This window comes from Ambystoma mexicanum, chromosome 1q (genome assembly GCF_040938575.1).
Source record: "Ambystoma mexicanum isolate Mex_15411 chromosome 1q, UKY_AmexF1_1, whole genome shotgun sequence".
In the NCBI taxonomy this organism is placed as follows: Eukaryota; Metazoa; Chordata; class Amphibia; order Caudata; family Ambystomatidae; genus Ambystoma; species Ambystoma mexicanum.
Window position 1 is genome coordinate 1,097,547,462 of NC_090922.1, and position 12,248 is coordinate 1,097,559,709.

General features: G+C 43.6%; 1 protein-coding gene across 1 annotated transcript in view; it reads left to right on the forward strand.

The window, feature by feature from the left end:
• Window positions 1-213: 213 nt before the first annotated feature.
• C1QH1orf146 (chromosome 1q C1orf146 homolog) overlaps window positions 214-12,248 on the forward strand; it is a 238,416-nt gene continuing 226,381 nt past the window's right edge. Inside the window, exon 1 of the mRNA XM_069635267.1 lies at window positions 214-276. Within this exon, the coding sequence (XP_069491368.1) occupies window positions 214-276 (63 nt within the window). The remainder of the gene's footprint in view (window positions 277-12,248) is intronic.

Genomic DNA, 12,248 nt, shown 5'->3' on the forward strand with positions numbered 1-12,248 from the left:
GCCGGGCGGCAGAATGGAATGAGTGCGCAATTAACCTCTTAATCCTGTCACGTGCGCCACTCCTCCAAATTTTACAATATTGAAAGGAAAAATTACTCGCCCTGAGGCTGAGAGAATTACGTCGTTCAGGCACATTCTGGAACATTACGTTCTCCTTGGGAGACGCCGAGTTTGCGTGCGTTTCGAAAACGTAAAACGTGCATAAGAAGCCGAATGACTGAATCTGACTGCAACACGAAGTGGACGACGACTGTTATCGTCAGCTCGTCACTGAAGGTATTTCAATTTGCCAGTTCACTGCCTTTTTTTTCTTTCTAAAGGGTACCACTGGTCCAAGTTAGTTGTTTCGTCTCGTGTGGTCAGTACATAACACACGGCATCATGTTTATTGGCCTGACAGGGAAGTAAGTATGTTGGTTGGTGCCCAAGTTTAGAAAATAGTTTTGAAGGACATTTTATGTGCAGAAGCGCAAAGAAAGCTTTTTGTGGTGACCATCGCTTCACATCAATCTTTCGCTGTTTCAGCCCAACCAAACCCACAACACCTTTTTTGTTTACATTAGCGATAAAAGTAATTTTAGCACATACCCATCACAAAAAAATGACATAACTTTGGAACGGTTTTGCATTAATTCAAACTGGGTGTTATTTTTTCCGTAGCCCTTATAAACAAGCATTGGCAATGCCAACAACAGATTTGAGTTTTTGCGTAGGATGCGAAGGCACTCGACAGACACTGCCATAGTGGTATTAACTGGCTATTGTTGGTAACAGTTGCAAAATGGTGCGGGTATCTAGGCATCTAATAGCAGCGCCTGGCAAATGCCTAATGCTTATACACCAGCCAAAACTGTTGCCTTCTCCAATGCGTGTTTTTGATAGGACTTCTACATGCCACCCCTCCTGATTCTATGGCATGACAGGAGGCTTCATATTATGCATTACAATCTTTACTTCTGAACCACAGAAGCAAAGAAAAAACGTGTACAAACCAAAAAAAAAAACACAAAGAAAAAGTTTAAATAACAGAACAAAATACAGTTCACAGTCAATCTAAGGGGAGCTCCCCAATCCATCATGGAGGACAGGTCATGCCCTGCAGGTGACCAATGGGCAGGGACCCTCCTCTATATATATATATGTCCTTTACTTTAATCTCAACTCCTCTTTCTGCAACTGTCTTGCACCAGACAACCAGACGCTCACTGCACCAATCCAACTGTGAAGCGCAGAGAAAAAGGATCCAGAGAAAACTGGAGGGATCTAAAGCTCCCCGCAACCACACACTACCACAAACTCTTCTGGATAGGACCTCTCACCCGAAGCTGAAACGATATGAAAAAGAACAGGGTGGGTGGAATAAAAAACAGAAAAGAGTGTGGGTGGGATAATACTCGCCTCCTGTCTTTAATAGAATATAAACCCCCTCTCACGTTAATGCGGGGGATTAGTCATTCTATGGCATGAGAGGAGGCTTCATATTATGCAAGTTTGAAGCCCTTGCCTCACCTTAACCCCAACATGATCAATACACTTGTGACAAAAGAAGATTATTACAATTATTATACCCTTGACCAATCAGCTGCTTTGATAATTTTTCCCCGCCAGGAGAACGTCCTGAACACCATAGCACCTTTAACTGAAGAACCAAAGGAGTAATTAACTCCCTCTTTCTGCATTAGTTACTTAATCTATTTGGTCAAAGGGGGGCAACGGACCCCACAATAGTGTTCCCACAGGAATAGCAGCTGACAGGTATTAGGAGGCTAAGAGCCTCTGTATTCCACTTAAACATTTTAAAACACTTAATAACTCATACATTAAAATGTTCTGGAAAAACATGGATAATAGAAGGAGGAAACCATACACTACCCCTTCTGGCCACAAAGAAAATTACCTCCCCCCACCCTCGGGGAGAAACATTAAACTGTCCATATCTAATGGTCTGTTATCGGAAAAAAACATTTTAACAGGAAAGAGAAATACCACCTGGATAACTTAGAAAACAGTTGCAGCACAGACAACCCGTCATTAGAAAAACAAAACGCTGTAATGCAATATGATGAAAACGTCCCCTATAAGAAAAAACACCTAGCTTAGGTGGAACCCCAATGCCAATGGACCTGAAGGCCCTGCACACCAAGCACTGCCTAACCACTTTTAACCCCCCTAAGTCGCTGTGTCTTGTTGATATAATGGCAGTTAAATATATTAATCTACATGTAATGTTACCCTTTCAAAACACCTCCACCAGGGCTACCTATCTGTACTGCAAGGGTGAAACAGAACTGAAAAAATTGAGCCACACACTTACTAACCCAACGGTTGCAAGATGAAAGGAACCCTGACTATTAAAGGCTTCCCCGAAGTCCTTGATGACCCAGATATAGTCCCGTGAAAGCTCTCGGAAGCATCAGGAAGCGATGAAAATGTTCTAATAAATACGAGAGAGAGGGGTCCTTACATTGACTGTGAACTGTATTTAGTTCTATTATTTAAAAAAAAATGTTTGTAAAAGCTTTTTTCTTTGCTGCTGTGGTTCAGAAGTAAAGATTGTAATGCATAATACTCGCTTCCTGTCTTTAATAGAATCTAAACCGCCTCTCACGTTAGTGCAGGGGATTAGTCATTTAGGCGGGAGACTTCGATTTTTCAGTGAAAAATATTGCTATTTTTTCACATTCTCCCACCTAAAATAATTCTTTCCCCAATAAATTCGTATGGGAAAATTGTTGTCTCCCGATTTCTCTGACAAAATCTTCCTCTCAGGCACGTCGGAATGTTGGCATGTATGTTTCAGTGAAGGACATGCATAGTCCTTATAAATCGAGTGGCTGAAGGCCGACCTTGTTAAGACATTACATCAGTAGCCCGTTAACACCCCTAATTAAGTAATTTAATCTCAGAAGACTGCTTTGAAAAAACAGTGGCATGCATTTCAACAGCAAATTTTGATGGTAAGGCTTGAATAAAGCGAGCTCAAATAGTTCCCATGAGGAGGTGTTTTGGGCGGGAAAGGGCAGGAACTGGGTTGCAATGGCCATAGGGATTAGCATGACCATTGGAAGTCAACCAAACAACACCTACAAGCGTTATGTCCCTCCTCGTATGCCACTTCTCCCTATCTGTACGCTAATGCAATAGTTTTGGCTTATAGGTGTCTGTGCCCCACCCCCAAATTCCTAAAGCGGGCCCTGTTACCATGTCCTTGGTTTGTCCGTAGAAAATAGCGTGTCACTGAGAGAAAGGGCTTTATGCCTTTAGTGACCTCTACCCCTGAATGGATCTGTGATATTTTTATGGAATAAACCAGACCATGACCTGCGCTTCCCTGTATGTAGGTTCTCCCTAGCCCTCGGTCGGGATTCACTGACGCTGGTGCCCATGCTGTGACTCACTGCCAGCCCCATGTTTGCTATACATGTCATCTCCGGGAGGGGTTTCAGCTGTTCTGGCGGGAGTGGATGCTGTCCCTGGCAGTGACTCACCAGCCCTGGAGTGAGTGAGAGTCTGCAGGCAGCGCACTGCAACACAGACCAGCAGAGAATACAGAAGCTGCCCAAAGACCAACGCTGCCCATTGAAGGTCAATGTTTTTTAAAATTTTAATTTTTAAATAAAATTCATCAATGAGTTAAACGAGCAATTGTCTAACGAGTACATTAACAAAAATATCAATACCCTAATGCTGTCAACCCTCTGTACACAGCCAACACATTTGTATATGAACTAAGATCAAGGAAATAAAGAGGGAAATAATAGGGAGAAGAAAAACAAAAAAGGAAAGCAGAAAGAAAAGAAAAATACACATGAGACAGACCAAATGCCCACACAAAACACACACACAGCATATCTTGTATTTATCCCAACCCGTATAAACATGCAAATATCAGTTTTAATCAAGATTTCATTCACCGAACCTGTTCCTATGAACCAAACAAATCATTAAAGGGTGTCCAGAGATCTAAATGAACATCCTCCTGATTTCTTCTGTAATACATATACTTTTCAAAATCTGACAACAGCTGCATATCATTAACCCAATCCTCCACCTGTGGCTTTTTCCTAGTTTTCCACAATCTTAAGATTTGTTTCACTGCCACTATTAAAGCTTTATTAATCCAACATCTATATCTTTTAGCAGTCACACATCTTCCTCTATCAGACAGAGGAATTGTAGACAAGGGTGTTCTCGGAAAGCTTAAAGACAGTACGGTATACAACCTATCTAACACATCTCCCCAAAAATTAATCGATCTCGATCAATTCCACAACATGTGAACTATAGTCCCTCTCTCGTTCCCACACCCCCAACATACCTCATTGTCTAGGAGATCAAATCTATCCACACGCACAGGTGTCCAGTACAAACCGCCAAGAATTCTTTTTATATATGAGTCATAAGTTTAAATCCAATTTGCTCCTATAACCCACCTGTAGTATGTTCTGCCATTCATCCTCTGAAATTATGTATTGTAACTCATTTTCACACATATCCTTCAATCTATCCCATGACCTAATAGTAGCAACCTCTAGAGGCATTAAATTGATATAAGTAGATATTGCACTCTGGGATGATTTGAGCACTTTACATACTGTCGGTTCAGTTTCCATTGAACCCGACAACATTTTCAGCCTTTAATGAAGAAGTATCTTAACTTCTTCATACTTAATTAACTCCCTCTTTTCCAAACCAAACTTCCTCTGCAGTTCCAAAAAGGAAACTATCTGCCCATCTCGTACAATTTCCTCTATCCTTAATGTAACTTTTAGGATCCAACTACGCCAATATAGAGTTTTATTTGTCAATTGAAGACCAGGATTTCCCCAAATTTCAGCCTTGGAAGGCAAATAAATATTCTGGTCATTATCAGTCAACCAAGAAATTAGAGTTGCACGTGTCCCTTTATAGTTAGCAATTTAGTTCGATTCAAGAGGATTCTCTCTATCGAGTAAATATTGTCTAGTTCTAATGGGTGAAATACCTCCCTTTCAGTTGTAAGCCAAATTGGCTCATAACTATCTGTGGATACCATATAATAAGCAGCCTTTTTTAAGCTAAAGCCCATATGGTACTTAACAAGATCTGGGTAGCCGAATCCACCCTCCTGTATTTTACGTAACATAATATACTTAGGGATTTTCGCTTTCCTCTTCTAGCCCCATAGAAACCTCTGAAATGTATCATCAATCCTTTTTAATAGTTTCTTAGTAAAAGGCAAGGGAAGTGACTGAATTAAATATAACACTTTTGGTAATAACATCATTTTAATGGCGTTAACCTTGGCCCAAATTCCTACTTTTAAACTCTCCCATTTTTTGATGTTTTTAATTAGATCTCCAATCAAAATGTCTACATTTAACTACGCAATTTTCTTCAGGTCCCTGGTAAGGTATAATCCTAAATACTTAACTTTCAAATTCGACCATTTACAGTTCCAATCTTCCAAATCACATCTCCTACATCACTCTGAGAGCGGGAAAACCTCAGACTTTACCCAATGTACCTTGTGACCGGAAAGTTTACCCACTCTCTTCAGAGCACTAGTCCCCTCCCTTGAATTCGATAATACAAACACCATGTCATCAGCATACGACAATACTTTGATTTCTGTGCCCCCAAATGTAAGTCCCTTAATACCATTTTCCCTTTGTATATACGCAATAAAGGATTCTAATTCTAGGTTAAATAAAAACGGTGATAGTGGGCATCCCTGCCTTGTACCCCTTTCTAGTTTAAATGAAGCAGAAGCCTCATTGTTCACCCAAATTCTAGCCATTGCATCATTATGTAAACATTTTATAGCTTGCAAAAAACCGTAATCCAAATCCTAACTTCTAGATTGTGAACTCCAAAAATGCCCAATTCACTCTGTCGAAAGCCTTATCCGCCTCAATAAACACAAGCACTGTTTCCTGAGTCACATCTTTTGGTAGTTCCAAGATATCAATACTAGTCCTGATATTGTCATACCCAAATCTATTCCTCATAATAAATCCTACTTGCAATTTGTGTATTAGGCCCCCAATACGTTTATCCAACCTATTAGCCAACACTTTAGAAAATATTTTAACATCCACGTTGAGTAAAGAAATGGGTCTATAATTACCACACTTCTTGTGATCTTTGCCAGGTTTCGGAATAAGCATTATAATGGCTTCCCGCATTGATGAGTGCTTTTAAGTTCTCTCAAGAAGGGGCTTTTATCTGGAGGGCAGGACATCAAGTGGTCTTACCCAGCTCGTTTGTCAGTCATTGAACAGCATCTCATTATAACCCTGACATTCATTCCAGTGCAGTTTGTACAGTGTTCAGGATGGACAACATTTTAAAAGATAAGTCTCATTGACTCTTATTAGGGTGTTCTGCTGCAAGGGCTGCCTCAGAGTGCCCCTCTCATATGCGAGCCCACCTGACCAGGGCAGTTTCTAGTCCATTTGGTGCCCAGGGCGAAACACACAATTGCGCCCCCGCGCGTGCTCGGAATGCGCACCACTCCCAAACTATACCCTGCGGTTAAGTAACTCCTACCCAACGTCAATAAATCACTGTTATGCATATGAAACAGGTTTTATTACATTGTGATTCAAGAACTTTTTATTAAAATTGCTTTTTATGTTTCTAACAATCGATGTCTATTTTAATTTCTTGTATGTGTGACTTAAAAAGCACATCATTTACTTTTTGGATCCTTTCTGATCCATCGTCCAACTGGTCCTTGATTCATCACCCTCCTCTGGTCCTTGGCCCCCTTGCATACCTGCCAGGTATTTCCATGTCCTGCGTGACACTGAGCCAGCCCAGGCATTTCCTGTTAAATGCTAGGACTGGTATTTGTGTTCTTCCCCTTATATGTATGGGCCTAGAAGGACCACCATGCAAAGTGAAAATCCAGGACTGGCTCATAGCGTCACGCATGGCATGGGCTGCCAACTTGACAGCAAAGCCCTTTTGAGTTGCTCTGCTTTTCTGTCACCCCTCTCGTCCTTGACTCCCCTGTGAGTCGCTCTTTTCTGCTCAGTCGCCCTTCTGGTCTTGGCCAACCTGGTTTATGGCTCTCCTCTGGTCTTTGGTTAATATGGCCCATCACCCTTCTGGTCATTGGTTCCCTTACAAGTTGCTCTTCTGCTCCTTCACCCCTCTGGTCATTGGCTCCCTGATGAGTTGCTCCTCTAGTTAATCGCTCCTCACATTTTGATGCAATTATAAAATACCGGGGTGATTACTGAGGATTATTTTTGGCGAAATAAGGGAAGAATAGAGTGTTTACAAAGCGTCCACTTGTACTCCCCCAAGTGAACAAGCCAAGTGCCAGGTGCTATGGCAGTATTGGCGAAATGACTCAGTCGTCTGGTTCACGTTAGAGTTGGCCTATCAATGTACTGAGCAAGAAGGAAACGCTTTCAGCTCTCTTTAATCAAGACTTAACACCAAACTTTGCACTCGAAGTGCATGCCAGTGTTTTTTCAAAGCAGTCTTCTGAGAGTTAATGACTTAATCAAAGCTGTAACCACTACTGGTGTAGTAAAATTGTCTTAACCAGGTCTGCCTTCAGCCAATCGATTTACAAGCACTGTGCATGTCCATCAGTGAAGTCCTGTTTTTGGCTTGTGTATACGTTTTAGGCATTTGCCAGGTACTGCTAATAGATGCCCAGGTCTTAAAAAGTACTGATGGACATGCTTTTCTGCAATTTCCTCAGTTCCCTTTCCTTTTCTTCCTTTAAAACAAGACTGTCCTGCCGAGAGATTATAGTGGGTATGCCATAATCATTCCACAGTTCATCAGTACTTTTGTGCGAGTCACACCAAGGATAATCTTTATTCCTGTTTCTTTATTTCATAGAAATTTGTAATTTACCCGTTCTGTAGAAAAAAGTATTTAATTTCTTGAAAACAGCATTTCCTGTTATTTCTACAGCATTGTTTATTTGCCCACGCTTGTTATGAAAGTGTTGCCCCCCTAAAACCACAAACGAAATGACCTGAACTTGCACACCGTGAATATGCATGCATTTGTATAAAAACATGCGCACATTACCTTTACATGATATACCAGAAGGTCCATATAATTGGGAGTGGACATTGTAGAGTGAGTTTCCTTAGCAAAGCATACAAAATCTAAAGACCAGACACATTGATAGTAATTTAAGACAAGCATAGAATATATGCATAATCATGCTAGACAGTACCGTCAGTAGCAACTGGATTAGTAGTGTCTGCTGTGGTATCAGCTGAAGCATGTGCAAAAGGAAGGGGTCTCGGGAAATGCTGCGGCACCAAGCCCATGAAACTTTGCAGCAGTGCTCTGTGCCGCCGATAAGCCATGGGTAAGTAACTCCTAGCATGATTGAGAAAGGAGTGAACTTCCCCGTGGCGTATTGTTTCTTCACTTCACCCGCTGTGGCGCCAAGTCTGATAGTGACACCTGCTTTTAATGAAACTTAGCAGCAGGGGTCGTGGCGCAGCTGCAGGGATTGAAAGGAAGAAGGCTGACGGGCCGGGTAAGTTATTTGGAGTTCGTTTGTGTGCGATTGCTCGAGTAGAGGCAGCAGCTGCTGGTGCTGGCGCTGATGTATTTTTTTTGTATTTGTTTAATATTTATATCGCGTACCTAAACCTGAGGTAACTGGGCACTTTAAAGACTTAACATGTTACAGAGTTACATAGGTAATCACAGTTGGGTCGACCAAGGTTATAGATAGGTCTGGTACAATAAATAAGACAATAGGTAAGGGCATGACAAAAATAACATACGATCATAGATAAAGAGGGCATGAATATAGAAGCCAGTTAGGCGTGTTTAGGTGGTAATACATGATGCTCCTCAGATGTTGGACTTCTCTGAGAGCCAACTCTTTGCTCTTGTTCTGAACATCCAGAAGGAAGGTTCCATTCTGATGGTGGGGGTAGAGAGTTTCAATATTTGTCAGCTTGAACTGGGAAGCTAGCGCCACCTGCGATTTTTAAGTTGAACCTTGGGACTGTGAGGAGCTGGGAGTGGGCGGATCTGGTAGGGCGGGCTGGTTGGTATTTGGAGAACTTGTCAGCCAGGTAACTGGGAGCGGAGTTAGATAGGCATTTGTGGGAGATAGTCAGGGCACGGAGAGCTATTCTGTCGCGCACAGACAACCAGTTCGATTTCTGTCTCAGGCTCGAGAGATGGCTGGATCTAGGACTGCATAGTGCAGATCTTAGTGAATTATTCTGTAGGACCTGGGTAAATCGGGACCTAGCCAGGTGCCCTAAGATTTAAATATAGGACCTGAAATCTATTGAGATGAAGTTCTGAGGATCCTAGGAATAGTGTGTTGCAGTATTCTATTTTGGATAGCGCTAAGGCTCTTGCTAACGTCATACAACTGATGGGGGAGAGGTAAGATTTACACGCGTTAATCAATTGTTTGGTGTAGGCTGTGGATGATGCAATAGAGCTGACTTGTTTTTTTAAGGATAATGTTGAGTCCAGATAGACTCCAAGTGTTTTTATTTCCTTAGCAACTTTAATAGGGTTACCGTCTATATTAAAGGATGTGTATTGTGGGTCGAGTTTGGATAAGTGGGCCTGCGTGCTGACCAACAAGAGCTCAGTTTTTTCATCATTGAGGCAGAGGCTGTGGGCCGCCATCCATGCCTGGATTTCGAGATAGATGTCGTTGATTAGCTTAGAGTCGTATTCGTAGCACCCTGAGAGAGTGATGAGAACCTGCGTGTCATCTGCGTAGTTCGTGTAGATGATACCAAGGTTGTCGAGACAGTCGAAGGGGAGCTTCGTGAAGATGTTGTATAGTATTTTCGAGGGAGAGGGCATTGGGATCATTACCGTCCTGGAACCCAAGGTTCATATCTCCAAGTAGTATGATTTGGGAGCCTGGTTTTTCATTGGCTGTAAGGAGGCCTGTAATGTCTTCCTCAAAGGAGGAGATGGGACCTGGGGGCTGGTAGATGAGATGCAGAAGTATGGTTTTGGTGGCGGTTAGCAGGAGTTTAACTGATAGGAGTTCTGCTGAAGGTAGACTCGCTAGGGTGGTGTCTCTAAGGCCCAGGTTAGTTTTAGCAATGAAGGCTAGTCCTCCTCCTCTGCCTGTGTTTCTGTCGGATCTAATGATAGTGAAGCCCTCGGGCAGTGCTAGGGAAAGTGCAGGGCTTCTGCCTGGTGGAGCCATGTCTCTGTAATGGCCAGGAAATCGAGGCTGTTTTCAGAGATGTTGTCTACAATATTCAGAGCATGGGCAACCAGTGACCGTGCATTGATCAATGCACCTTTGAGAGCTGGCAATATTGCAAGGGTAGGGTTTTTTTTTTATTTATTTAAATTTCTTTATTAACTTTTACAACAAAATATACACAGAAAATCAATGGTCGATCAATGCCACATGAGTACTTCAAAGGAACATAAAACAAATTCCCCCCTCCCTCCCCACCCGTTTCTCCCGAGACCACAGTTAGAACTCCAATCTTTGTTTTAGACCATCGACGGACCTGGACTGTCAGAGCTTTCCAAAGCGCTCTCTCGCGCTGCTGGGTGGAGCAGCGGCACAGTTAATGCCACCCACCGGAGTAGTTCTTCACTAGATTCTAATCTCTGTACTTGGATTGCGGTTTCCCAAGCAGCAGTCTCGGCCGTTATCCATCTTTTGAGATCGGCCCACCAACAGGCTTCACTCGGGCCTCTTGCGCTTTTCCAGCTCATAGCTATACGTCTTTTCGCCGTTATGTATATTAAGTCCCTGAGCTTGTTGAGGGGTTTGTTTTTGCTGTTTCTCGTATAGCTACCCAATATGCAGGCTGCTGGGTCAAGAATGTCTATTACTATTTCAGCATGTGCTACCTTTTCCTTCACTTGGGCCCAGAACTTTTGAATAGAGGGACAACCCCAGAACATGTGGGTCATTCCGGCCTTTGGCGTATTGCATTTGGGGCATGTCTGGACTGTGGCTCCCCTGAACCTGGATATGGCTTCTGGTGTGAGGTAGGCTCTTTTAGTAATGTAGAGTTGTATGAGCTGTAGGCGGGCATTCCTAGATATTTTTTTGTGGTAGTGGGTTATCTTTTCCCATGTTTTATCTTCAAACTCTCTACCCAGTTCGGTCTCCCATCTGTTCTTGCATTTGAGTTCGTTTGTGGTTGTGCCCTGCAGCAGCGCCTCATATAGTCTGGAGGTTTCGTGGCCTCCCTCAGCAGTGTCAAGCATGGACTCTACGGTCTCGTTTTCTATGAACTGGTTTGCGGCTTCCGGCCATCTCTTCTTTATGGCTTGGAGTACTGCCCTGTGGAGCAGAAACTGGCCTGTGGGTAGGCCTGTAGATTCACTGAGGTCGATAAACGACATTAGTTCCTGTTCACTGGTGAGGTCTCCTAGCACCGCCACCCCCCAAGGTTCCCATAGGGTGCGTATTTCCTTGTGTCCCCACGGGTGTTTGGCCATGATTGCGGCGATGGGAATCTGCGGGGAGAACGGGTCCGCCGACCCCACTTTTACGCAGGCACGCCTCCAGAGCTGGGTCCCCAGTTTAACTAGATAAGGGTAATGCCCTAGTGTCTCCCTTCCAACCCACAATGTGTCCCTAAGTAGCAAGGTAGGCAGGGCTGGCTGGAGAAGTCGGGTGTCAATGGTGGTTTCGTCGGCCATCCAGTGTGTCACGTGTCTAAGCTGGCTGGCCAAGTAATACAGCTCGAAATTAGGGACCTTCAGCCCCCCCCCTCTCATAGGGTCTTTGGAGATTTTCAAGCGCTACTCTGTGCCTACTCCCCTGCCAGAGGAATCTTCTACAAAGTTTGTTCAGGTCTCTGAAAAAGGAGGGGGAAATGTTGAAGGGAACGTTGGTGAGGAAATGCAGTAGACGTGGGAGTGCGACCATCTTGAGTAGGCCCGCTCTCCCCGCCACCGATAGCGGGAGTTTCCCCCAAAAGACCATGGACTTTTCAATGGAGTCTTTGGCTCTGACTGTATTAAGGATATGTTCCGTGCTGGGGGCGTGGCTTGGAAGCCATGTGAGAGGACGCGCTCTTGGGAGAGCTCCCGGAGATCCTACATCTATCCTGTGCAATAGTGCATTGGCACTAACTCCCGCAGGCCAGAAACGAGAGCACCTGTCCATGAATGTGAGCTGCACAACTATGGAAGAGCTGAAACCTCCACAAGCCCGGCAACGGTAGATAAATGCCATCGAAGTTCCTGGAGTCGCGGACCGGACGGAGTGAAAATGGCGGCCACACCGGACAATGGAGGGGACACAAACGCGTTGA